Below are 27,561 nucleotides of genomic sequence, written 5' to 3'. Positions count from 1 at the left end.
AAAGAGCATGATCTAATTTTGGACCAATTTGCACAGGATATGTCTTGATAATTCCTGTGGTTCTGCTGCAGGACGGCCGGCTGCAGGTGGGAGACCAGCTGGTGTCCATCAACAAGGAGTCTCTGATCGGAGTGACGAACGAGGAGGCCCGGAGCATCCTGACGCGCACCAAACTCAGGTCCGACACGAGCGAAACCAGACAGGCCGACGGCGGATCGAAGCCGAACAGCAGAAAAATTTATGAGCCTCTCTATGACGACGAGGCTCAAAGGCGGCCGGGGGAAGAACAGTGTTTGAACGCATCCTTATGTTTGCGTTGCAGACCAGACCCCACGGTAGAGATTGCCTTCATCAGGCGGAGGTCGTCGTCCAGCTCCAGCAGCGGCTCCCACAGCCCCGTCTGCCTGCAGGGGTGTGGCGTCGGAGCCGGACCCCAGACGAAGGCCCTCGGGTTGGGCTCCGCGGCCCTGCAGCAAACCATGGTGACCAAGATCACTTCCAGCAGGAACCCCGCCTGCGAGACGCTGCCGCCGGTCAACGTCACGCAGGTCTGAGCTTCACGAGACGGATGGGCCACCGCATCTGTATTATCTACTGTCTGATACGAGGAGGAACTGGTCGACCTGTGATCTGTTTTTTCTTTTTTTTTTTAGGTGCGAGTCGCTCCAGGCAGAACGGAGCAGACGGGAGTCTCCTCAGCGCCGCAGAGCGACAGCAGCACCGACACGAACCCTGGTGAGTTTCCGTCTAGCTCTGATAAAGATTCAAACAGGTTAAATGAGGAGAACTCTGACCTGAACACAACCTGGTGACCCACAGAAACTCTTCAGGAGATCTCACTGTTGCAGTCACAAAGCCGGCAGCGCGTAGTAATACTTATAGAGCTACAACTAGAAGCTTGATTCACATTGCTTTTCCTCTAACACAATGATGGAGGGATCGAGCTGTAAAACTGAAATCTCAGTTTCAGCTGAAACTCCTGAAACCAAGAGTCATCCCCTGCACCACATGATGAAATCTACTTAATATTCACAAAAACCCAAACCTTACACTCAAAATACTAAAGGCCTGATGATGTAACACTTTTATCTGTATACAGTAACGAGGAAATGTTGGGACATCCTACGACACCCGACAGAGAGACTAGAATACTAGAAGATTGCAACAGCCTACGAGTCTGATAAAAAATCTCAAAGAGCTCTGCATCTGATGTAACTTAGAAATTAACAGCCAACATGCTCAGGTCTTTTTGTCCAACCAAATTCAACCCTGTAAGAAGACTGTAGAATTTTACATGAAATCTACAAAAACCATAAAATATAATCACAGGATCTACTGCATTCTCCTGCTGCTGTGGAATTGAAAGTGCAGGAATAACTATGTGAGAAAGTTCTTTTTTTTTATGTGGTAAAGAATTTTCTTCGTTTTTGTTCAGTGAAATTAAATCATTTTATTGAAAAAACTATGATTAGGCATAAATATATGACGTTTCCTTTGAAAGATGAAGTCAAGACATCTCTTTAATTATCAAAATGTTCCCTTTTTTTTTCTTCCACACCTTCTTGTGCAAGACTGGAAGCTGAGAAGACATATCCTGTCATTGTTATACACTCAACAGATTGAAATTATTTTTCAATGTTGGAAAAGAGCTCATTATTTTTGAATACACATTAAGGATAAAAAGGGTGTGTTTTTTTCCACCTTGACTGTAGCTGAAGCATCATTCCAATTGAATCTTTATTATTTTGTTTTGTTGGCCTCCTATCTGATCGACAAACCACCTGCCCAGGAACTAACACCCTGCGGACGTAAATAGATGTGAACACATCGCAGTTCCCGATCCAACCTGCTCATGCATCCGTCCATCCTTCCTTTCATTTAAATGCTGAGCTGCTTGTGAGGTGACGGCGTGTCGCTTCGCCACAACCCCCTGACTGTAAATGCAGACAGATTGCGAACAGCCGAGCGCCTCCAAACTGTGGCCTTACAGTCGCAGCGAAGCAGATGGTCCGAGGAGGAAGGAGGAAGTGATGCGAGCGGGAGGTCTGGGCTGCGATTGGCTTCAGCTAGGTGTGAAGCTCCACCACGTCTCTGTGTGCGAGGAATCCTGAGGTCTCCCTCCATATGTTAATTCATCCCGATTTTCGTCTTTGACGTCACGACGTGAATTCATTCGAGTAAAATAAAGTCACTGTTTTACACGCTGGGTGTCATAATTAAGTTTAGTTTTAAGTTTTTGTTCGTTTTCTTTTCCTTTATAATTTTCCGGCTCGTTTTCCCTTCCTCCAGGTCAGCCTAGTATAGTTAAGGATGAAAATCAATATTTTTAAAAGTAGCCCATTTAGATCAAGATTTTATTAATTGTAGTTTTTGTGGAAAAATGTAAGACCACAATTAACAAAACCATTATTTCTCAGTGATATTTTGAGGTTTGTCTCAAATTTGAACTCTCTGTAAAAGCGTGAAAAACTGATTAAATTTGAACAGTGACTGGAACCCTTGTGAAAAATAAATATGCTAAGTACATGACAACATGCTTATGAAAATTAACACGATAAAAAAGCAGCTGCGCTTTAAGGGAAATGTCATTACAATGAGATAAATAGTCGGCTCCTGTCTAAACACCATTAGTCATCACATTACATAAAAAAAACAGTACTAGAAGTATGTTTTTAAAAATATATCCTACATTTTTAATATAATCTTAACAAGTATATCCACTTGATGACATACTAAAAATGTAATGCAGCATATTTATTTTTTCCACCAGGTGACATAAATCTGTGTTTGTGTGTTTCAGATTCTGGGAGCAGTCAGCCACCTCAGAGGAAATGTTCGCTCAGTTCCAGCTGTCGATTCAAACTGGAACGACTGGAGCAGGTCGGTTTCGGGCCTGATTCAAATGTAAAGGAAGAAAAGTTTTATGATTTCTCTTTTGTTGTTCCACTGCAGAATTATCAGCAGGACATCCCAATCCTCAGACTGTGATCACAGTAGAACCTATAAAAACATGTGAAGAGAACGAGAGTGAAGCACATCAGTGTAGCTCCCGATCGATGATTTCACCACCCCCCGCTGTGTGTATTGATCCGTGTGTGTGTGTGTTTCAGGCGCTGGATCTAATCGGTCTGAAGCCCACAGATGCTCAGCGGCAGGCACTTAGGTCCAGACTACGAGCCGATCCGACTGGAACAGTGGCCTTCACAGGTACGACAACAACTCCCATCATCCTTCACTTCACACTCACATGGAGGAGATTCAAATAGCAACAAGCATTGACTTTCAGCGTGCTTTCATTTGTTTGTTAGCCCTTGTTTTACTAGCATGACGTGGATCTCTACCCCGATTCAGTTATCTGATTTAATTCTGATTTAATGTTTCACGTAAAGGATCTAATGGCAGCAACAGAAAAAAAATGCATCAGTCTGATGTTTTTTTTAACAGGTTGTCTTTATTAGCATTATGGTTTACTGAATAATAACTCCAAACATTTGTTTTAGCATGATGAAGCAGGCACTCGCATTGTGTTAGAAGTTAATCTGTACTTGTACACAATTTATATTTCCTCTTAATTTGTACCTGACTAATCTTAAAATCTTAATTAAGGTATGTGAAATATCTAAATGAGCCTTACCAGTCACTTTTGGCAGAAAATATGCGTGAAAGATGAGCGCAGACAGTGTTCTCCAAACTTCTCCACATTTCTGTAAAAAAAAAAATAAGAGCTTGCATGTTTACAATAGCTCCCCCTGCTGGACTGAATGGTTTTTATTTTTGTTGCTCATTCAGTGCAGAGGGGCATTGTTGCTTAGAGGAACAGATGGAAACAGTCTGTGATGTCCTTCAGTTTACTCAACACAATTAAAGTAAAGTGACAATTTTTTTCCTCACTGGCTCTTCTTTGGGATTAGTCCTGTTATTCTACATCTACTTGTTTGTTAAAGACATGCATGTATCTACATTCATTAACCTCGGAGCTTAGTATTTCTTAGGAACTAGTTAAGGCAGATCTGTCAAATAAAACCTGTTCTATAGGATTCAGCCCAGAAAAACTCCAAAAAAACCTGCTTTTATTTGAGATCTACTCTTAAAAGAGCTTCATAAGACAAAACTGTTTAAACCTATTCAACTGGCACCATAAAAACTTATTAAAAACAGATTAATGCAGTTATTAAAAAAAAAAAAAAACAGGTGAGATTTTTCCAAAGGTCACGTTCTGTTGAACTCTTCCTTTCTATTTGCGCCTGCAGACTTCGAGAGCCTGATCCGGGAACTGTTCAAGCCTCAGCTGGAGGAACTGTTCGGCACCCAGTCCAGCTCCAGGTTCACATCAGACGACTTCTCCAGCCTGCTGGAGTCTCCCACCAACCCACCGGTAACAGCTCAGGCTGGGACCTGCGGACTAAAACTCACACATAAAACATCCGCTGACATCTCCAAAACAAAAGAGACATCTTCCAAAGTGAAATAATCTATATCACTTTAAAAAGTAAAATGAAATATACGTTTTCTTTTACTATTTAAGTTAATAATGAGACCGCTAATAACTTCTGGGATTTGTCTAAAAATTCACACACTGGCGTTTTAACAAAAGCTCCTGCTAACTTTTGTTAATCTCCAGAGAAAATAGTTACGATTTAACGACTTCATCCTAAAGTTGAAATTGAGATTTTAAATAGAAAAAAAGACAAAAATCACGAATGTGTACCAAAACTTTAACCCATCTGACAGTGGGTCCTCCAGTAAGAACCTCAGGGATATTTTTACACCAGACATTCCTGATTTCCTCTGTTTCTTCCTGCAGCCGTCGCTGTCAGACTCGGACGACCTGGAGGAGATGGAGAAGTTGAGGAAGGAGCACATTGAGGCTCTGAAGGAGATCAAGACACTGCAGGTGACCTCGCTGAAGTCTGATAAAATGTTAAAGGATTGTGGTGAAACCTTCCAGGTTTGATTCTAGAGCAGGGGGAAAAAAACAAACAAACAAAAAAAACACATTGTGTTTATTTCCAATAGGAGCAGCTTGTCGAGTCTCAGAGAGTTCACCAAGAGCTGGAGGACGAGCTCAACAAGGTCAAGCAGGTCAGTCTAATCTTTAATTTCCCCCCTCACCTGTTGGACTTTAGAGAAATATTTGCTTTTAAATAGAATCACCTAGTTTTAGTTTTTCTAAAACTACCTCAGTTTAGTGGGGACACGAATCGTCTTGTTTTATATTTGAGGATGTAGAAGTGAGATTTGTTCATTCTGTTGTTTTTTTCCCTCTTGCAGCACAAACTCAGTATGAAACGAAATCACATCATTTTTGTGTTTTGAAGGCGGTGCAGGAGAGCTGTCTGATAAATTTAGATTTTTCATGACTCTGAGTGTTTCTGTAAAAATAGATCAGCAGGTGGAGCCTTCCACACACACACACACACACACACCCATGAACATGAGAGTGTGTGAGTGTGGGAGGTTGAGTTGAACCCACTCAGCGGCTGGAGGAGTGCGCGGCCTCCATTCGCTCGTCTTTCGGGCTCTAAAATAGTTCCTCCTCCCGTTTGTTTGTTCTGATTCACAGCTGAAGGGTCTCGCCCTCGTTCGCTCCCACTTCGCCGCCTCTCGGCTCCTGTAGCGTTGCGTAAACGGATCGATATCTAGATTTAGACACAGCTGACAGATGTAGGGAGCCAGCGGAGGTTCTGGCGGGATGTTTCCGATCTGTTGGTTGGACAGTCGCAGGAGAGACGAGGGGATTCTTGGCAGCATTGAACATGAACTCTGGGTGCATTGTTATAATGTTTTCCCAACATTAGTCTCATTGTAATTACATGTTATTTTATTTTTTGTTTGATTATTGATATGTCGTCCATTAGACCAGTGGTGTCCAAACGTTTTGCAACCAGGTCCAATATTCGGTTGCGAAAACTCGTGGGCCATGTTTTAAAATTAAAACTGAAGAGATTGATTGAATTATTTGTTGTTTTCATCTGCTTGACAATATTCTAATTAGACAATATTTTGATAAATCAAAGTAGTCTACATTTTGTAGAAAAGGAATCTGCAAGTTATGGTTGACCCAAAACATATGGAGGGTCCTGGACAGTTGCTGTACGTCTTTTGGGGTTTACTGTCATCATTTTTTCTTTTCCTTTTTCTTTTTCTAACTTTTTGAAACAAAGGTTGAGCGTCACTTGCTGGTTTTAGCAAAGTATAATCAATGAAAACAGAAACATTGTTAATAAAAGACAAATACTTTGTCTGGTAGCTAAGTACATTTTATTTGTCTGTAAAAAGTCTCGAATTAATCATGGATTCGCTCCATTCTTGAATTGTCGACCATGGGGCCAAACAAATCATCCAGAGGGCATCAGATGGCCCCCTGGACCACGTTTTGGACATCCCTGCTTTCACTGGAAAGACAACTTTAAGCAAACTTTGATTACTCAAAGTCAACTTTGAGTAACCAATTAACCTAAAAATCATATTTTGCTCTGTTAGTAACCAGATTTAAGAAATTTTTAATTTTCATCTGAGCTAATCCAGGATTGGCCATTGTCATTCTGTTATTGTTCCGGTTGCACAGTTTGTGCTTTCTTTTTTTCCCCTGATTCCTCTTTTTCCCAGTGAGTAGTGGGTTAGTGTGTTGACCTGCTTGTTTTGACCTTGCGGCTGGAGGTCAGCCCTTAAGGGCCCTCGAGGCCGCAGCTGGAGGCACAAACCGTCATAGCAGGGTTCCTGAAGTTACCCTAACAACCCCCTTACGCCTCAAGTGCACTCTGAATGGCCGCCCTGCACAACAAACCCAGCTGAAAGAGTCTAATTTTAACACCAACAGAGTCAGTGTGTTCCAGCAGACGGCTTGTTTTGAAACCAAATATTCAGCACAAACAAGCTGAAGCAAATTCAAAGATAGACCACAGAGTTTGTCATTTATTTTCAAAGAGATTAAGGGCAAATTTATAAGAAAAAATAAATAAAGTTAATATCTCGTGAGAATGGGAGAGTTGAACAGAATTGATGCTTCCAGATTTTTGAAAGAACATTTTTGTACGGTCGGCCTTGAAGTGATTGTTGAATTAAACCATCATTGAAAGTTTCTTCTATGACTCAGCTGTAATTTTCAGGAAACCTTGTCGACTCATATTAAAAGCCCCTGTGTCCTGCGATTCAAAAGTCTAAATATCTCCCATGCAGTCATCTTTTTCGCTAAGAAATATGACTTCTTGTTTCATATTGTCGTGCAGAGAAATCAGTAACCAACATTCTGGCAAACACGATTGCAGTATTATGCCTTGGCGGTCTACAGGACATTTTCCTGAACTGCTTGAAAGCAACATTAAATCATTTATCATGTAAGTTAATTTACACAATGCTCCACAGCGACATCTGGTGGGAGCATCTCCTAATTGGATCTAAATTCATCACTGTTTTTTCTTATCTTAGTCTTCCTGAGGATCGTTTTCAGGCCTGACTCCCCAGACCCGAGGTGCCCTCACAGGGACAGATGGGTGCTACACAGAGGGTCTTTTTTTTTTTTTTTTTTTTGTTTGAACAGCAATTTGTAGAGGTTTAGAAACATGAGCAGCCATGCTGAGAGCGATAACGGTAACAGATGGCCTTCCTGTTCCCATGCGTTTCCATGTCTTAAGAAAATCACTTTTTTTTTTTACCTTTTTGTGTCCTGTTAGTTTTACGTGCGTACGACATCTCTGCAGGAGGGCTTAAGTCGCCAAATTCATGTGCTGCGTGCTGTTTCCTTTCAGTCATAAAAAGGATGTCACACACAGCACATAAACTAAGCTTTACACGTTTTCCAACTGAGTTACACACCTCCAGGTATCTTTGGTTCATTAGACAGTGCTTACTGAAATAGAAAAGCTTTTTTTTAAAAACATCTATATTGTGATATAGATATTGTTTTCTTTGATTTATAAAAGAGTACACTTGCGTAATGTACTTAAAAAGTGTCCTTTTGTTATTTCCTTTTCTTGGTGAGACATTTTAAATAAAATAATAATAGTGAAAATAGCTGTCATTTTTTTTTACAGCTTGATTAGATCATCACACACCAGGCACTAACACCAGGTTTTGCAACAGTTTGATTAGGCTGTTACACCTTCATTCTTTTCTCTTTCAGCCATTCTTTTGTAGATTTGCTTCTGTGTTCAGGCGTGTAGACCTGTAAAAATTCAGGTTTTCAGAGTCCCATGTTTCATTCTAGAATAGTTTGCCATACAGAGGAGTTCATGAACACCTCTAGACCTGCTTTAGCAAAACAAACCCCTCACATTTTCTGTGCTTATTCTTAAATCACAAATCAAGCCAGCTGTTTTTCTGCGTACACAAGTTTTCAAAAACTCGGGTCGGTGTTGTAAGGTCATAGAAACTTCCCATAGCTCCCGATTCACTTCAGAGCAAGAGTGCAAGCAGCCTCGACCTGGGAATCCAGCTCGGTAAGTCAGCCGATGCAGGGCTTTGATTTCCTCGTTGGGCATCTCAGAGGCGCGACACACAAGGTTGACATGAAATTTGTTTGTATCGTAGTTTTAAGTATTTGTGAAAGAAGCTGATGACTACAAGATGCTCAAATGTTGGTAGCCTGATCAACATTTGAAATTTAGGCAGATTAATGAGCTAAAGTGGACCTGCGAACCCTGTTGAGCTTTCACTGGGCAATCTGTTTGCCTGAAGACTTGATGTTCCGCCTTCATCACGTTTTCTCTCCAGGAAGCGAAAGTGGGAGCAGAGGAGAGTCGGACTCTAAGGACCCGGATCCAGCTGGCCGAGGAGGCCCAGAAGCAGGCCAGAGGGATGGAGATGGACTACGAGGAGGTCATCCATCTGCTGGAGGCTGAAATCGCCGAGCTGAAGACTCAAAGGGTGGAGCATCCAGCAACGACCAAGAAGGTAGCCAATCACAGAGTCATCACGTTGCTAAAAGAAATCCTTTGTTAAAATGGATCTACTGGAGAAAATATCAGCCTACTAACAAATTACATAGAGCTCCGTACAATATTGACAATTAGCTTAGTTTTGTTGAGAGATATGAATTTTTACATTCTAACCTAGGAGGAAGCCGACGAGCTGAAGAAGAAGGTGGCTATTCTGGAGTGTCAGCTACGGAAGAGTGAAACGGCCAAAAAGGGTTTTGAGATGTCAACGGGAAAGCTACTAAGTTTTGTGGAGGTGAGAGGGTTAAACCAAACCCAGAATCTAAACGTTGATCATCTCTGTGGCGTTTACGTTTCTTGTTTTTCTTTTTGCCTTTTACTGCAGAACGTTCAGGACTTTTTGCTGGAAAGTCACGGACCCACAAAGAGCTACAGGTACACACTTCAAAGCCATCTGTGTGTGTGTGTGTGTGTGTGTGTGTGCGTGTGTGTGCGTGTGTGTGTGCGCGCGTCTCAGAGTGACAAAAGGTTGATTGGCTGCCTGCTATTCGTTAGAGTCTGCGCTAACGAGTCCGGTTCCTTGGGGAAAACGGTTGCCGTAGAAACCAGCAACCTTCATCTCTACAAGTTAGTTTTGCTCGTCGTTTTACAGTTTATGTGCATGTGTGTGTTTGTGTGTGTGTACCTTTACCACCATGTTCTGCTGTTTTGCTGCTGATATACACATGTAGCGTGTGTTAAGGCAGTGCTACAAGAAATATAAATACAAGTCATGTACAGGTGGGAAATATGTAAATAAATGTTTGAACAGGAAAAAATCCCATCAGGTTTTTTTTTTACATTTGTTTTTTTTTTTTTATTTGATTCTAATTTTGTTTTTCTCTGTAATATAAAAAACAAAGTCAGACAATTATAGTGATGGAACTGATAAAAAAATAAAGAATTCAAACACATTAATTTTCTAAACAGTAACGCATGTAAACATGTAAAAACTGTAACTAAATACTCTTATCCTCATCTAGTATTTGTAGTTGAAAAATATATGCTTGAAGCCAATTTATTTAGTTGTTTAAAATGTTTTTACCATTTTCTCATTAAAATTTTTCAAAACGGATACAAATCAAAAGAAATTATGAAATTATTGTTTTCTTATTTTTTAAATTCTTAAAAAAGTAAAAAAAGTTTTTCTTATGTCTTCATATTTTGTTCTCCGTATTTGTCATTACTTCAAAGTTTTGTTTAGTTTTTTTAATAATGGACTCTGGCTGGGCAAATTGTTTCCTGCACATCAACACAGGGTGTCAGTTTCTCTGTACATCCATGAAATAACAAATTAACAATTTTATTCAACATCTTCATGACTTTCAACAAGTCTAAACGAGGTTCAGGAAAGTTCCCTTTGCACGTTCAGTCCACAGGAAATAAGTTAGAAGTAAAGGCAACTGAGACGTGTGTTTCTCAGTCATGTAATGACGTCTCCAGCAGAGAGCCCATTAGTCCGGGCTTCACACACACTCAGTGGTCCGGCTTGGCCCACTTCAGCTCAGGCAGAGCACCGGTTGGCTCCCGGTAATGGGCTCCCGCTGCGAGCGGCGGCGTTACGAAATGTCTCCACCGAGTAAGAGGTCACCAATTACTCTTCCCTATCCAGTTGTTGATCTTTATTTATTAACCACCAACACACAACACTGATCACCACGAGTGTTGCACAAAGCATGCTAACGGGTTCACCTCATAATCCAAAACTGCAGAACATATCTTATGGATGGATGGATGGATGGTAGTAAAAGGTAGGAAGAAAAGGTTTTGATGAACAGCTGCAGGCCAATGTCTGATTCTCTTTTTGTTCTGCGTCTGAAGTTATCCTTTATTATTATATGGATGAATGAATAACCTTATTGTCGCCAAATGGTTTGCGCACTTCTGGATTAGTTTTTCCACTCATAACATCTCTGATTAATTCTCTTGTCTTACAACTTTTTAAGATTATAAATTATCTTTTGTCTCATTTCCTTCTCTCCTTCCACTTCCTCACCGTAGATCTGTTTGTGCAAGTTCCTTATCCTGTGATTTATTTTTTGTTTTTAACATTTCTGATGTTGCGTTGTGATGCTTGTGTCCCTTTCGATCTGTTTGAATTTTCCATCTGCTTATTTTCATAATCTCTCCTGTTATTCCTCCCTTTTCTCTTATTTCGTCTGTTTATCTTTCATGTTTCCTTCCATCTGCCCTCATCCTTTTGTTCCTCCGCCGTGTTTTGATCCCAGTTTATCGGCTCTCCCTGGGAGCTTGTGTAAGGTGGACTCGGTAAATCTGGTCACTTGGTCATGCTATTAAGTCATCCACCTATGAAACCTCCTGCCAGCTTCTTTTATTTCATTGCAGGTCAGTGGGACACCTGAGCTTTCATAACTGCTGGACACTCTACCCCCCATAGCGGACCCTCGGTCCTATTTCTGTTATTTTTACTTTCTGGTCTGTTCGTTTTCTAGGCCACTCGTCTGATCCATAGATTCAATAAAGGAAGCATTGTTAATTTTTTTTTGTCTGAAATAAATGGCCTGATCTAGCTTCCTCAATGTCTTTTTGTATTCTGACACAGATTAAAGCCATAATTTCCTCAGAGCTCAGTTCAGAATCAAAATTAGTTTATAAAAAGAAGGGGAAAAAAACAACCTCAGAGAAATGATCTATATTACAGTTAAACTTCTGCCTGACTTCATCAGGTTAGATGTTTTGCTGCTCAGATGCATCAAACAACAACAAACTCAAAGGTGTCACTGACAGGCAGCTGAAGGTTTCAATGCAGGATGGACACAATAACAAGACTTATGCTTGGTAAAAGGTGAGGCTTTCAGACTGAAAAGTGTCTTACTTTTTAATCAAGAAAGGAGGTGTGAGCGACATGTTTTACTACACTGAAAAAAAACAAACCCCCCACCCCAAAAAAAAAAAAAAAAAAAAAAAAAAAAAAAACCTGTAGAATGTACCCCCAAAAGTTGAAGGAATCTGATTGGGTAGGTTACATTTCAGTCCCAATTACCTTACAAATTGGAAGTAAAAATACATTTTATTTTCGCTCCTCATGTTATGCTATCGTTTGTTATGTTATGAATCCCACCCAGCGTTTGCATTCAGTGCGCTGCCTTTGTTTACAGTCCGACTTACTTTTGTCACCCCATCTTCTTTATTTCCTTAACAGGTTAACTATCTATGTCTCTATTTGTACTGTAACACCAGGATTCAAACCCTCAAGCACATAATTATGACCCAATCCGTCTAGAATTTTGGGTCTTGTTTTGGTCGGGCTTGGCCCTTAGATCTAAACTATAATCTGGAAGTACCCAAAGAAAATCCAGGCTTGCTCTGCAAGAACATGCCAACTAAACACAGAAAAGGAAAACTTAACCTACTACCCACTGTGTTACCAAAAACAAAAACGGTAACACTTTATTTGAAGGGGTGTGCTTAAGACTGACATGACATAACACTGTCATAAACATGACATAACAGCTGTCATGAACATAAAGAAGTCTTTATGAATGTTTATGACTGTTGTCATGAAGTGTCATTCGGTAAATAATGACACTTTTAATGCAAAGTTGCTCTAAAAGTCCATTAAAAGTGTCATTATTTACCGAATGACACTTCATGACAACAGTCATAAACATTCATAAAGACTTCTTTATGTTCATGACAGATGTTATGTAATGTTTTTAACAGTGTCATTCACACCCCTTCAAATAAAGTGTTACCACAAAAACTCTTATTAGTTTAAGACCTCCACTCAGTGCCTCGCTATGATTAATGCTGCCTGCCATCTGGTTTTAGAAGGGATAATCTTAATCGACCTGGGGAGAAAAAGAGAAGTCAATGGCGTCCGATGTAAAGGAATCCTTTGCTACAACCATTAGTCACTTTTCTACTGTTTTGTGGTCAGTTTAACAGAATCCTCTGGAAGTATTTCCGGGGGGTCTCCTTGAGTTGCACTTTTTCCCTCTGCTGACCCCGCCTCGCCTGTGTTCGCAGCTCCGGAGACGTCAAAGCCGGCTCGTCGTCCCACGGCGTCCCCCCTCGCTACAGGAAAAGCCCGTGGACCGCCGCCACGCTCGCCCAGGAGGCGAAAGAGCTCACGCGGTCCGTCAGAGCCGTCCTGGAGGTGGACTGTAAGTGAGAGGTCTTCCTCTCCTCCTCTTCCTTCTCCTCCTTCTCCTCTCCGTCTTCCGTGCCGCCCCGCATGCCGCTACCACCGGACGAAGCTGAAGGCTGCCTCCGTGAGTGACTGTCCTCCCCCTCCCCACCCCGTTTCAGTGCTGACCTTCTAGAGGGGCACCTCCTGCAGGACACCAGACGTCGGCGGCCTCGTTCTCTCCTCGCTGCCGCTCCTCACCTCCTCACCTTCTTCTACTGGAATTCCATGCGGCAAACCTGCATGACACGTGCTAGTCTGCAGCTGCGTTTCTGCATATCAACATTTTAACCAACCAACCAACAAACAAAACAAAACAGAACAAAAAAAGCTGCGCCAGAACATTCTTGCAGAAAAAACCCCACAAACCTGATGGACAACATGAATGTTTCAAAGTTTGACCCCCTGATCTGATTTCGCAGCGATCAGTCGGTGGAACTCCTGCGACGTTGGTGTGGTCCTCTAACTCTGACCCATCTTCTCTTATCGGTAAGCACCTTCACCGACCCGTAGAGATCAGAAACCTCAGCATCACAGTTTAAAAATAAAAATAAAAAAAGAACAGTTGCCATACTCTGTCCAGAACCCACATGCATAGGGTCCGAGTCTCTGTAACTTTCTGTCACTGTTAATCTGCTCAGTTGTTTAGCTTTGTATCTTAGAGGCCGAACGCTCGTGTTAGTGCAGTAGATTAGCCAAAGAAGATGAAGCAATACCGTGAAGCGGCACACGAGGAGAAACTCCAGCTCGCCTGATGTACCCACAGACGCCAGGGAGGGAGGGAAGCCGTGACGGCGGTGGGAACGCTTCCGTCCCGTCTGGAGTTATCAGCTGTTCGTTCCTTTTCGGAGTAAATCTTCAGATTCAAGGTCAATGGACCATGAGTTGTTCTTTGTAACCAGGATCAGCTTTGTGAAGCTGCTTGCTCTGTTTGACCAGCTGGGCTGAGATTGATACAATCAGATGAAATAAATATTTTGATTTGAAAACCAAAAAAAAAAAAAACTTCTCCTGGTTCTTCAGGTCATTAATAAACCGTACATCTGGGTTTCTTCCGAGTCGAAACGGCCAAAAATGTAGAAAGATGAGTTGAAATTAGAATGTTTGCCACAGAGGTCTGTGGATACATCGAATCAGAACAAGTATGGGTCTTTTAACATACTTTTCGAACACTATTATGTGCTATTCCTATCTTTTTTTCTCCCAACTGACACTTCCAGTTCTCCAAAAACCTGTGGCTCCAAATCAGCTCTGATTGTTAACTTGTTTAGAGTTATAGTGACCAATCAACTCAGATAGCCATTAAGTGTCAATGATGTGACATACTGATAGTGATGATGCTTGATTAAAACACATCTTGAACCCAGCAGGAAATCGTGGCACTTCTCAAAATGATAATGTCTTGTCAATTCCGAATCTACAAAATAGATAATGTCCAACATTTTCAACTGCCTCAGATTTTCAAAACTCATAGAAGCACATTAAAATGACTCCAAGATTGTTCAACATTTTCATCAAACGCCACTAAAATCTAACTTGGCGCTTCTTGATTAACACCTTTGACCGTTCGGTGTTTTGGTTATTTATCTCTCTGGCCCATCTAGTTGATCTCATCTCTAACCGAAACAAGAGGAAATAAATTAGACTGAGCGTCTTCTGTTGAACACAATACGAGTTTTCTACAAACACGATCTCAGAATTTGTTGAAACGGTGAAGGAGACGCGGCGTGCCCAAGCGTCGATGACCTTCGACCCTCATTTGAACCGGAGCCCTAAGTTGTTGCTGTCCGTGGTGCTGATTCTGCTCTAGAACGGTCACGTGAGCTTCTCCAATGAAACCTTGATGACTACTTTGTTTATGTCTGTAACCAACTGTAAAACCACAGTTAAAAAAGCATATTTAGGTGGTTTTATAGAGGAACACCTGGATTCATCATGAGGTTGGTCATAAAACACTATGTAGAAGAAAAACTGCTGTTTGACTTGCACGGAAATTTTCTGGGTTCTGTGGCAGATGGGAGTGTTTAGAAGTGAGCTTAAGAAGATGCACTGCCTTGCATGAGCTGAAAAGGAAAATCATACTTGTCAGGAAGAGAGCTTGGAATAATAAATCTCCTCGGCAGATGCTTCACCGATGCACTGGTAGGAAAAGATGGATGACAACAGCTGGCACGCTAGCCTTAGCGTCACAGAGAGAGAGTCACTTCCTGGTCGAGTAAGTCCGACCAATTAAAAGACTACGATACTTTATTTTTGAAACAATTAGAAGCAACGCCCTTTTATATAAGAGACAACAACTATAGCTGCGAGGGAATAGTTGAGATAAAATAAACCAAATTGAACAAAATTTTGCACTGGAAGAAAAGAGCCCAAACCAAACAGCTTGAGTTGTTTCAGAAATTGGATCCTCATTCTAAACTCTATCTGATGGGATAACCAGACCTATCAGATAGATCTGAAGCTTATGACATCGGAAAGCTTACAGGTAACACAAGTTGGTCAGGGTTACGTAATATTGGAAAAAGTGTTATTTAAACTACTAAGCAGAAGCTGGGACGTTGTTGTTGCTCTTTTTTCTATTGAACTATCTGCATTGAGAAGTCTGGAGTGAGCCAGTTTGCCGCACCTGAAATGTGTTTCGGAGGACAGAGCTACAGAAGGATGACAGGTTGTCATGGCAATATTTTTCCCCGTCTCGTTCTTCTGTGGATGCTGCTGAATATTTTACTTCCTGCTAATTGCCCAGTTGTTGCGAAGATGTGACTTCCTGCTGCGACCACAAAGACTAACAAGTTGATGATTTGAATTGGGCGATGGCCACAGTGGAAAGAGCACAGTCAGTGCTTCTTTCTCCCAATCCCAGTCTTCATTTAGGAAAAATAAAAGGTACAAATTATGTAAATTGGAGGCTAAGCTTCCTTTTAGTTGCTTAATAGTGTGTAAATCATGTTAGCCTGTAAGGAGGCAGGTATAAGTGAAAACACCTCAATAGCTCTACAATTGGTAGAAACTGCTGAAGGATAAAGAAGTCCTGTCAGCAGCCTTAAGATTCTAAAGCCCAACTTGTTTCCAGGCAACAAGGGGAATTTAATCTGCAGCACAGACCATGCTGAGTATTGTAGCAGAGATACTTTCCACTAAGGGGGAAAATTCACAATGACTGACTGCTTATTTTTCTTTATCATCAATGAAAAAAAAAAGCAAAAGTATCCACTCCTTTCTCTTAGGTTCTCCTTATGTCAGGATCAGTTGCAGCGTAACTCTCTTAATGCTCGTTGTGGTTTTACTTGTCTATTTCATTATGTTTTTAAAACCGGAAACAGCTTTTAAAGTCGTCATGTAGCGACCGGTAGGAAGTCTAAGCCTGACTTCGCACCTGTTGCTGAAACGTCCTGCTTTCCCAATGTGCACCTCCATCTAAAACCATCGTCGACGAAATGTGTCGGCGTCTGAATATGTGCTGCAAAGGCTGACCTACTTTCTGTGCGAGTCGTGCTCGGTCTCACAGTTCTTCCTCCCTCCCGATTTATCCACGAACGCCGAAGGACGTCTGTGGGACTGAGACAACGGCAGGACGCCCACGTCCTCCCCGGCAACGCTCAAAAATAAAATTTAGGTGAAGGCCGACGGATCCAAGCGAAATCCACGAGATGGACTCTATGTACAGCTTTTAAAAAAATAAAAATAAAAAATCATCAGCAATCTGTTCCAGACAAAATATAGAACATCATTTTAAGCACATCTGGAATAATTTAAGGACTCGCAGCTGCTTCTGCTCATTTATTTTAAAGTTACAATTAGCTTTTAAAACAGAGAAAAGCTCTTGTCTGCATTTAGAGCTTCACTGAAAGGGGTGTGTGTGAAATTGGTCAGTATTTCAAAACAGGAAAAAAAACGGAGAAAAAACTGAAAAGTAGACAGAGCTAGAGCAGCAGCGTGGCCACTGAAACAGCTTTTAAAATCACCAGATTTGCCCGATACTCAACAGGAGGTGTAACGCATGAAGTCACTGTATGTAAACTGGACGAACCTGCTGAACTCTGCTGTCTGCCGCATTAATAATAAATGATCATCTCTAAGTGAAGTCATTCCTGCAGAAACGGGTAAAGGAATGTTGCTCCCTAAAATGTTCGGAGCAGAAATCCACTTTTAAACCTACAGTGAAACTATTATTCAGTCCCCTTTCTTTCTTTTTTTTTTTTTTTTTTTTTACAACTGTTCTGCGCAACACCATGAATCCAGAAATTATTTCTGAATCGTTTATTATTGGCTTTTCATTATTTCTTAAGGGATTCTCAAGTCTTTTTTTAGACACAGGCTATCCTTTCACTGAGTTTCAGGCAACCTGACATGAAACTGAATGACTAAGAAAAACAACTTAAGGGAGGAACCGGTGCTGGGTCAACAAACGCAGCAAGCCTCACAAAACATCTGGAGTTATTCTCTTACATAGCTGCTTTACTTGAGATCAAAAACAAAGAACTATTTTACACAGCAGCTTTATTAAACACATATTGTTGTATTAATCCCACGTCTTTTTTCAGACCAAGTAGAACATCAAGTGTCAAACTCAAAGCTATTTCTATGGCCCTATAGACACTAAAGGGCCACAGAACGAGAACTTAAAGAGAGCAATTTTGTTTGCTTAAATATTATTCCAAAGTCAAATTAGTATTTATTTGAATAGTGCCAAACTACATCAATGTAAAAGTATGTTAAATATTGACTTTTAATAAGTGAATGTAGAGAACGCTACAATATTTCAACAGTTTAATAGCTAGTTTTATCATTATATTCTGTCACAATTGGCCCCTTGAGGACAGAATTATCTTAATTTAGACCGAAAATAAAATAAGTTTGACACCCCTAAAGTTGTGGATAAAAATGTGGATCACTCTTAACTCCTTCAGACGTATGGAGGATCCATTCGAGGATGATTGTTGGGGGGGAAACGGATTTAAAAAGGTGTTAGCATATTAGCTAGCACCTTTAGCTGTTTGTGTGACCCGCCATTATCAACCGCCTCGTCAGTGAACCGTATCACGGTTAGAGCAAAACAAGGCTAGCTGCACCGCCATCTTTCTTTTGCTTTTTTTTCCCCCTGTGTTGAGAACTTCATTGTTGCTTCTGTGTACTTACATATCAGCTGCTGTTCGGAGCTGCAGGGAGGCGACGGAGTTCGTGGAAAACGTGAGACAGAAGGGACTGAAAAAAAAAAGACTCCGAGCGATAAAAGTGACATGAATTCTGAGACAGCTCGTTCACGTTCTCACATGCAGCATGAAGAGATGATGAGAGAAGAGTCCGCATGCATTCATTCATGTATTTCAGCGGCTGCAGTCTCACAGTCATTGAACTGCCGGTAAAGAGGAACTTAAATTCAAAAATAAAGTAGAGAGGGTGACAAATCAAACCGGAGTTCTTTATTGTTTTTTTTTTTAAATTATTATTTCTTAGCGTGTTTTCTGAAGCTGAGTCCACATGTCACATTATGATAAAAATGACACTGAAACTTAAGATTTCAAGAAATTTTTTTAATTAATGGTTGTATTCATGCTGAAAATACATTGTTTGCATTCTTGATGTCATTTGTTTCAGGTAACCCTCATGAAGTAAAAAGTTGAGTTTGTAATGCTTTTGTTGCACAAACCATTTGTTTCCATTGTGGTTCATTCCATCCAATCAGCACGCCCAACGCTCATCCAGCAACCACACCCTCAATATCCACACTCCTGTCTCTCTGTCACTTCTTCCCGTTTGTGTCATGGTCATTTATTACCTATAATAGTTTTTTGGTTGTTTTCTTTCGGTTTCCTGCATGCTTTTCATATTTTTGCCCTTACATTGGTTTTACTTTGTTCTTTGAGGTTGTTTTTAAAGTATTTTATCTAGGATTATTTTAAAAGCATTGTTGTTTTGCGTCCTCTGAGCATTTTGTTTTTATCCATTGAATATATTAGCATAGAAAAAGTTGGAACACAGCAAAATGTGGAAACACCCTAAAGGTGTAAGTACTTTGAAACAAAATAATTATCTAATTATCAAGATGTTTTATTGTCTCCTACCAGGTCCGCCTTATGGCTGGGAGCAGGCCTACACCACAGAAGGAGTCATATACTTTGTCAAGTAAGATCCCAACATCGGGTTCCTAAAAAGAAAGGAAGAAAAAAAAAAACACAGCAATTCTTCTTTATTTAGGTTAAAAACACCTCCTGTCTATTTATGGCAGGCATTGTCCAACAACTTTCCTTAATTTCCTGCTGGTTCCTGTATAATCAGATCTTGACAGAGCAGGATCTGATTAAAAAAAAAAAACTGTTCGGATTGGGCCGGATTAAGAGCGGAGATGTAGGATGAATCACGCTCTGTGCATTTAACTCCAGATGGGATTCCACAGTTCTCAGAAAAAAGGAAGATGATCTGTAACTGAGAACATTAAAACATTGAATCTTTCTAAATTTGCTTCAAGCCAGAAAGTGAAACCATTAAGACTCCTGAGAAACATCACATTAATGCTGCCACCGCTGATGCAGATCTGTTTTTGGATTTTCGACTGAGTGTCATAATGCTCAGGAAGTAGAACCAGATAAAATCCCCTTCCCATCCATAACTTCAACTTGTCTGGAGTAACAAAAATAGTATTTATTAACCTAGAAACCATCTGCTTTATTAATCGGGGCAGTCACATGACCCAGACGACATCATGGAGCCTACCTGAAGCCGCCACCGAGCCGCCGCCAAAGGTGGAGGCCTCGGCGCCGGCGGCCGAATCCAACGGAGAGGAGACGGAGACGCAGCAGAGTCCAGCTCTCGAGACCAACATGTAGGAGCTCAGTCATCCATCCTGTCATCTCCATCATTACTGAATTCTTCTAGGCGTTCGCCCTGCAGAATGCAGCTGCTCACAATACTTTGTTTTTTTTAAACATAAGGTGATTTTTTTTTTTTTTTAAGCCAAATTTGATCCAAATGTTGACGTATTGTTTAAGAAACCTGTAAAATAGCTTTTTCGGAAACCAAAAGAGGATCAAGGACCTGCTTGATTACACTGGGGTCAACGGCCAAAAAATAGTTTGAGGTTTTCCAACTTTTGTAGAGTCATTTTGATGAGCTGAATCCAAAAATCACATTGGTTTTGCTCAATCGGGTCAACTTTAGGAACTATGGATGCAATATGAGCGTCAAAAATGCGCTATCTGTTCTCAATGCGTTATCGGTTTAACATTACATCAATGCGTTAACATTACATCATTGATCTGGGATCAATGATGTAATGTTCAATTCACATGTACTCACCCTTATCAGTGTTTATTATTCATTTTACAGAAATCCAAGTTTGTAACATTTAATTAATACACTATTAGAAAGCCATTTTCTTCTCCTAAAACCTTATTTTATTTTATTTTTTTATGGAAAAGGAATATTAAAGGAAATGAACTCATCATGTCACAAAAGCGTAATCAATTTAGTCAGAAGATCAGATTTCTCGAAATCATATTAGAATAAAAACCTGACCTGGTTGAGAAAAATGGACGTCATTTTTTGGATTCAGCGATGCAAAGTAGTCCTAATTCAGTTGGAAAAAAAAAAAAAAACACAGACAACTTCCAAAAGATACTGTTTATAACCCAGCGTTATCAACCAGTGACATCCATTCATTCATCGAGAAAGTGTTTCTTTCTCACAGGCGACTGAATCGGGGTGAGACTTGAGATTTGACTTAGATTTGGGGGGCAAAAAACAACTTTCCAGCATCTCTGGTGTGGATCGAGCATCTGCAAAGCAAAGCGTGAGATTACACTGTGATGTGAAATAGACTTGCTACAAAACAAAACAAAAATGTCAGACTTGTCACAAGCAAAAATAACCAATGCTGCAAGCGAAACAAAGGCATAGGATGTCCAGATTCTTTTATCCTTGTTTTCTGTTTCACTTTTTGTTTTTCTTCTTCTGATCTGCGTTGCAGCGCTCACCTTCTTCATCAGGGAAGTTTGCACTTCCTGATATATTTTGAAAGCCTTTTTCCTGTGAACTATAGGTTCCCTTTAACATGTAATACATGTTAAAAGTGTCTTTGTCACCTTTTTGGTACATGTTCCGCTTAATAACAATAGATTTCTTGTGTCTATGCTAATTTATTCATTCCATTCAGCCATTTCCTCTTTTTTATATATATTTCCTTGGTTGATCCTGTTTGACTGCAAAATAATTTTTTCAGAAAGTTTGGACTTACGTTTCATTGACGTTTTTGTTTTGCGTTTTCTCCACTCCTTTTTCTCACGACATAGCGAAATATTCCTTTCAATAAAAGACAAAAATATTACTATAATGTTTTGTTTTTGTATTTAGTGCAAAACCGAATAATTACTTAGAAAAGAAGGAGGTCAAAAAGGTAACAGAGAAGACACCTGCTGGAATTACTTCAGACTTTTTCGCGTTTCCACGCTCAGGCAAACTGTTTTTTGTTGAGGACATGGGTGAGTTTGAGCTTCGCTTTTATTCCAAGGAATCTTCAAGTAATTACTGCCAAAGTGGGGGGAAGAAAAAAAAAGTATTTTTTAAGGAAGGATTTCATCTGTGCTGCTTTTAGCTTTCTTTCTCCCCTCTACTCTTGATTTTAGTTGACATTTGTTGGCTGCTCTTCAGAAGGCTTCAGCTCCCACTCCTCTCTGTCTCTCTTTTTTATCTTTAAGAACTTGTAGATTTTACTCCCATCAGAGGAAAGCTGTTCTGGAAGCCCCTGCATTCCTGTTTCTGAATAGTGCTTCAGGGCCCCAGTGGAGTCTGAAGTTTGCTGATGAAACGGGAAAAGTCGTATTATTTGAATTAACGTTTCAAAATGCTAATTTTTAAGTTACAAATTGCTGGTTAAATAAATAAAAAAGTATATTTAGAAGGTATAGCACAGGTTAAAAAGATAACCTGTGCATTTGATATGTAATCCACCACACAAGAAAGTCTTTAATCAGCAAGGCAGCATCATCTACATGTTTTTCTGTTTTTTGCTTGCTAACTACGTTTTGGAGTCTCAAAATCCTTTTGAAAAAGCCTTTTCAAATTTAATCTAAAGTCCTTTCAATATGTTAGACGGTAACACTACCAGTGTTCCTGTCATTCAAATTGAATGATTCCCACTGATTATGTTTCAAACAGTTGTGCAAATCGTTTAATTCTCTCTCCAATTAATGGTCTGACAACACTCATAAAGTGTTTCCCAGGCAGGTTTGTACGTCTCTAATTAATCCCTGTGTTAAAAAACAAAAAACAAAAAGCACCACTGTTTCCCTGCTTTGCTACTGCAGCGCCTTCTCGATAGGTAACATTTTGTAAAAACCTGAAACCAACGCCCCGCTTTGCTTTAGAAATCTTGTGAAGCTTTATAGAAAGCGATAATGGAACCCTGTCAGGATTCTGTGATCCTTCTATTCAGCAGTGGGACTGGAAGGCTCTGTGGTTATAATGAAACTACGGCAAGTATTATGTCATGAAGATGGATCAATAAAATAAAAAAAAAGGATGTTTCCATTGTGTTGCTGGCATCAGAACTGGAAGCAACAAAATAAATGTCACATAATCCGATTATTTTGGCGTTTAGCTTTGGGCAAAGAGGTCGTATTTGTTTCTGTGCAAGAGCATTGGTGTGTGTGATGTGTACGGCTGTATTTATTATGTGTGTGTATACTTGTGTGTGTGTGTGGGCTGGAGGTGGAGCTGAGCCAATAGTCTTCCTGCCAGCGGCTCCAAATATTGATTTTCCTTCGTGTTCACAAGTGTGGCTATAAATATGTGACGCTTTCAGAGGCGCAGATAACAGAAAACTCACACACACGCACACACACACACACACCCACACACACACACACACACGCACACACACACACACACACACACACACACACAGCCCTCAGTGGACTCCTTCCTTATTTTAAGATACAGATCACTGGCTGTTGAGGAAGACGAGCGGAAGCGAAAGTGTTTCGATGAATTCGTGATTGAATGAAATCTTTATTTTGAGCGTATTCAGTTTTGTGGATTAGATGATGGTGCAAAATCCTGGAAATGATGGGCAACCCTGAGCATCCTCTTCATGAGACTGTTATAGAAAAAACGTCTTCAGTCAGAGGCTTCTTCGAACTCGCCTTAACACAGACCGCTACATCCTTAAACCCCGCAGCCGTCACCATCCACTGTAACTCTTTGAAGAATCTTGAATTAATTAAAAAGACTTAATTTCCTATCGGGATCAATATTTTATTTTATTTTTTATTAAACTGACTTCAAAACAAATTGTCATAACCTTGACTTCTTTATCTACTCCTTCATAGTAAACTATGATTTTTGTGTAGAGAGACCTATGCTTGATATCTGTGAACACGCACACGTCCGCTACTGTTTTTTTTTGTTTTTTTTTAGCAATGTGTAAACAGTTTCCAAAACCAACTTCGCCGTGAGGTTACACAACATTCAAAGCCTCTTTTCCTCGATTCCATTTGGAGAAGCTGAGGGTCATCGGCTCCATGAGCAGCTTGGATTAAAAGGACCCACGCAAAGTGATCCATAACTGGCCTGATGGATACGAGGAGAAAGTTCACATCCATTTTATGCAAACAGGTCTGATTACAGCCCAGATTTAAGAATAAGTCAGAGTATTAAGAGGCAACGCAAGGTCCACGCTCTCTGACTGGGCTTATTTAGGCCAACCTTGGTTGCGTAACTTGGTACTTCGACTGTTTTGTGGTAAAACATACGACGATTACGTGATTATGTTGTTTGTCATTATGTCTAAATGACACTGACCCATAAAACCGTGTAACTGAGCTCTTTTGCTAGAAATTCACTTCAAACTCACATCACTAGGAATCAAGAAATGCCCCCTTTTCTTTTTCCATTTTGAAAATTTTCCTCCTAAAGAAACTGGATAAATTATGAACATTATAATCTTTTAGAATATTTCAGGTTGTACATCTATCTCACTCACCAGCTGAGACAAACTTCGCCAGCACCCCGTTTCTACGGAAGCAAACAGAAACAAAGACGGAAGGCAATGGAAAAAAAAAACAACAACAGAGAAATTGGACAAATAAAAAGGCATGACGCCGTTGGAAACTATAAGCGGCAAACATTTTTGTATAGCCTCTCCAGGGGTATCACAAAATACGGAATGATGGCATATAAAACAACGAAAACGCTAAATGGGTCAGTGACGGGAGTAGGGGAAGAAACACTCATTTGAACTGAATGCCTCTGTGAATAACTGCTATTTTAAGATGCATTCAAGGGTTGAACATTGTAGATGTAAACACGGAGAACAGAAGGGAATGGTTAGAGCTTGGTGAGTTTTTGAGTGCACGCCCAAGCGTTTGCGTCGGTAGAGCCGACCGTGGCGGTAGTTGAGAAAGAGGGCGAATCAAAACACTCGTGGGCCGGGTCCGGAGATGTCTCTGCGATGAGGCGAGATTTACTCACAGATTCCATTCAAAACTCAAACAATAGGTAGTAATTATTTCAACCTGAAGGGGAACAAGAGAAGCGTCTGTGGAGCCGCAGCCAGGATTTCAGGTTCACTGGTGTACCATTGTTCATAAAGGATCAAGTGGGATTGTGTAAATGTGCAAAGAGCAGCGGTCTGTGCACACCGCCCTGAGGCACTCCTCTGTTAATGGGAGCTGCTGGAAAGCCAGACTTGAGTAATATTATTAAACGATGATGCAACGACAATCGATCAGAAAAATCTTAGGACTTTAACCAACATCTTTACATGATGCAAAGATGGCAGAACGTGGAGCAAATCTGTACAGATTAAAGTGACTTCGCTTGAGGAAAAAAGTATAGAAAACAGTAGAGTTTTCCAGTTAGTTTTAAAGAAGACTTAATAAGATGTTTAAAATGTGTTTAGCTTCTGTTTTCTCTATCTGTTTCATGGTCAACCAATCTGTGATTCATTTCAATACAAAATAAGTCCCATTACTTTGCCCAGGGAGTAATTTGATTCTGTTATCTATTATGTCCAATAAAAGTCACACGATTACTGTAATTTGCAATCATTATAACAGCTGGAAGGAAAGGGAGAGAAAGGCGTACGTGTATATATTATTTCCTGTTTTTAAATAAAATCTTTTCTGCAACAAACTCAGTTTTCAGCTTTCTTCATGCCTTTTGTCAAGCAGCACATTTTAACTACTTTTACTGAAACTCCATCCGTCTGGATGAACTGACGGGAAACACGAGCTGCTTTAGCATGCTGAAAAGGTTTCTGTGCAGTGATTGAAAAGTCTCTTCAGGTGGCAGCGAGCGCGTTAAAGGAATGAGTCAGAGCTGCAACAGGCCCGGTCGTCGCTGCCCTACTTTCCTCTCGACAGAAAGGTCGTCACAACACTGCAGGGCCTCGGTTGCCGCTGTTGCTAAGGAGTGTTTAATGACGGCTTTGTTGGACTCGTCGCCGCACGCAGAACCACACGCGCCGTTTAGGGTGTTTTATGTTTCAGGGCTCCTCTTCGTCTGCCGGATCGGGTTCACGCAGAAGCAACATGATTTACAGAGTTAAAAAATAATAATAATAAAATAAAACACCCCAACACTTTTGGCTCTTATAAGTAACACAAAAAATAGTTTTGACTGGAACCCAGAGAAAAAAAGGATTAAATGTTATTGTTGTACAATGACTCTCCCGTCTATGATAACAGCAATTAAGAAGAGAGTCACAAGATGGGTGCAATGCCCAATGAAACAAGAAAAGCAAGTAGCACGAAAAGGCAATGAAAATGCTGGATCACCGCTCCTGGTTTTTACAACCTGACTTTTTGTTTAGTCGATCCAACTTCTCGGAGTGTGACAAAGAGTCGTTTAAATGGGCTGAAGTCTGATAAACAGAGAAACACCAGAAAGTGTTTGATCTGGCATCGAATATGAAAGATGTTTTTTTTTCTTTCTCACAACTGGAGGTAACAGAAGTTAGAAATTTATCACATAAATGAAAGAGCTCCAGCATTGTGATGGGCAAATCTCTGATGTGCTCTCCTCATCTTTATTCTTGTACATTTTCACTTTATTTTATTTTTTTTTTACTTTTTCCTTTCTCATTACATCTCACAGTTTCTCACATTTTCCCTTCATTTTTATTTTTCACCAACCCTTCATTCGTTTTCTTTCCCTTCCTTCCCCATCATTTCCCCATCTTTTTTGCATTTGCTTTTTCAAATTATCATCCTCTATCAAGTCCTTTTGAATTTTTTTCTTTAATTTTTTTATTTTCCTTTTTCTATATTTTTATCTTTCTGTTCATTTTTGCTTACCCTTCCTTCTCCTCCCCCCTCCCCACTCCACACACTGTTGCTTGCTCGTCTCCTCTCTCCTCCTCCTCCCTGCTGGTGGATTTGTTTTGTTCCTGCTCCAGAGCACATGAGATTCAATGTGACTGGGCTGCATGGAGGAGACGGGGAGGAGAACAGGAGACGGCGGCCTCTGATTGGATGAAAGTAGGTCAGTCCGGCCCACTCATGTGACCCAGCATTCCTCTGAGCAGGCCTGGAGTGCGTGAGGAGGAACGAGCAGAAAGAAAGAAAACTGTTGGACATCCTGAATGAAGCTGCGGGGAAAAGAAGTTCCCACTGAATAAAAAGTCACCTTACTGTATTCACCAACAGATAGAACATCCTGTAACGATGCCAAACATCCACCTCACCTTTCAGTGCAGAGGGATTTCAGTTGGACTTCCTGTGATGGAAGTGGAAGGAAAAACATAAAAAAAAAAAAAAAAGTAAACTTGTGGTTTAGCCAGAACCAAACTGTGACAGTCGATTGATATTGATTTGGAAGGTCTGATACTGGTCCAAGAAATAAAATCAAAAGAACCTGAGATGGGAGGATGATGGATGGTGGCAGGTTCTACTGAGAACGCAGAAGTGTCATATATGGAAAATGGCTGCTCTGATTTTCCTAGCAGAAAGAAAAAGAGCTCTCTCATGGTAGACAACAACCAATTTGAGGTGTTGGCCTCCAGATTTCAGTCCAGTTGGGTGTTTATTTGATTTGTACGAAGCATAAAGGTCCCAACTTAAAACGTCAGTATTATTAGGAGATACTGCAAACAGCCTGGAGCCAAGGACTCTATCAGACCTTCACAATAAACTCTGGTTGGACGGCGCTAACTTTGTTATATTTTGGTTTATTGCTAATATGCGGTGATTTTTCCGGTTAATTAAGAGTTAATGCCTCTGCTTGCTGAACTGGAAGTATGTGTTCGTGCGCGTGCAGCGTGTGTGTGTGTGTGTGTGTGTGTGTGTGTGCGTGAGCAGGGGGAGTGGAGAGGAGAGGAGAAGAGAGGCGGGTGCCTGGCTCTCGGTTTGACGTCAGCGCTCAGTTGTCACGCACGCGGTCGGGACTAGCTCAGTGCGCTTCTCCCCGCAGCAGCCGCGCGCGCTCCTCAGCTCGAGCGTGTCGTTAATACTAACTTTTACTCCGAGGAGCTTTCATGATTCCTGCTCTCCTCCGGCCGTT

General features: G+C 40.7%; 1 protein-coding gene across 2 annotated transcripts in view; it reads left to right on the top strand.

The window, feature by feature from the left end:
- Positions 1 to 13,943, top strand: part of stxbp4 (syntaxin binding protein 4) — a 32,282-nt gene extending 18,339 nt beyond the window's left edge. Inside the window, exons 9-20 of one of the 2 annotated variants that reach the window (XM_088016520.1) lie at positions 72 to 178; positions 323 to 548; positions 654 to 735; positions 2,801 to 2,880; positions 3,111 to 3,207; positions 4,251 to 4,375; positions 4,805 to 4,894; positions 5,017 to 5,082; positions 8,713 to 8,892; positions 9,055 to 9,171; positions 9,262 to 9,311; positions 12,906 to 13,943. In XM_088016520.1, the coding sequence (XP_087872646.1) occupies positions 72 to 178; positions 323 to 548; positions 654 to 735; positions 2,801 to 2,880; positions 3,111 to 3,207; positions 4,251 to 4,375; positions 4,805 to 4,894; positions 5,017 to 5,082; positions 8,713 to 8,892; positions 9,055 to 9,171; positions 9,262 to 9,311; positions 12,906 to 13,050 (1,365 nt within the window). In that variant the 3' untranslated portion in view covers positions 13,051 to 13,943. Of the gene's footprint in view, positions 1 to 71; positions 179 to 322; positions 549 to 653; positions 736 to 2,800; positions 2,881 to 3,110; positions 3,208 to 4,250; positions 4,376 to 4,804; positions 4,895 to 5,016; positions 5,083 to 8,712; positions 8,893 to 9,054; positions 9,172 to 9,261; positions 9,312 to 9,431; positions 9,695 to 12,905 lie in introns of those variants that run through there. The other variant, XM_014973630.2, reaches the window with a different exon arrangement.
- The last annotated feature ends 13,618 nt before the right edge of the window (positions 13,944 to 27,561 follow it).

This window comes from Poecilia mexicana, unplaced genomic scaffold, assembly GCF_051168715.1.
Source record: "Poecilia mexicana isolate PSO_F unplaced genomic scaffold, ASM5116871v1 scaffold_19, whole genome shotgun sequence".
Lineage (NCBI taxonomy): Eukaryota > Metazoa > Chordata > Actinopteri > Cyprinodontiformes > Poeciliidae > Poecilia > Poecilia mexicana.
The sequence above is the reverse complement of the archived record's forward strand: the minus strand, read 5'-3'. Positions and strand labels throughout refer to the sequence as shown.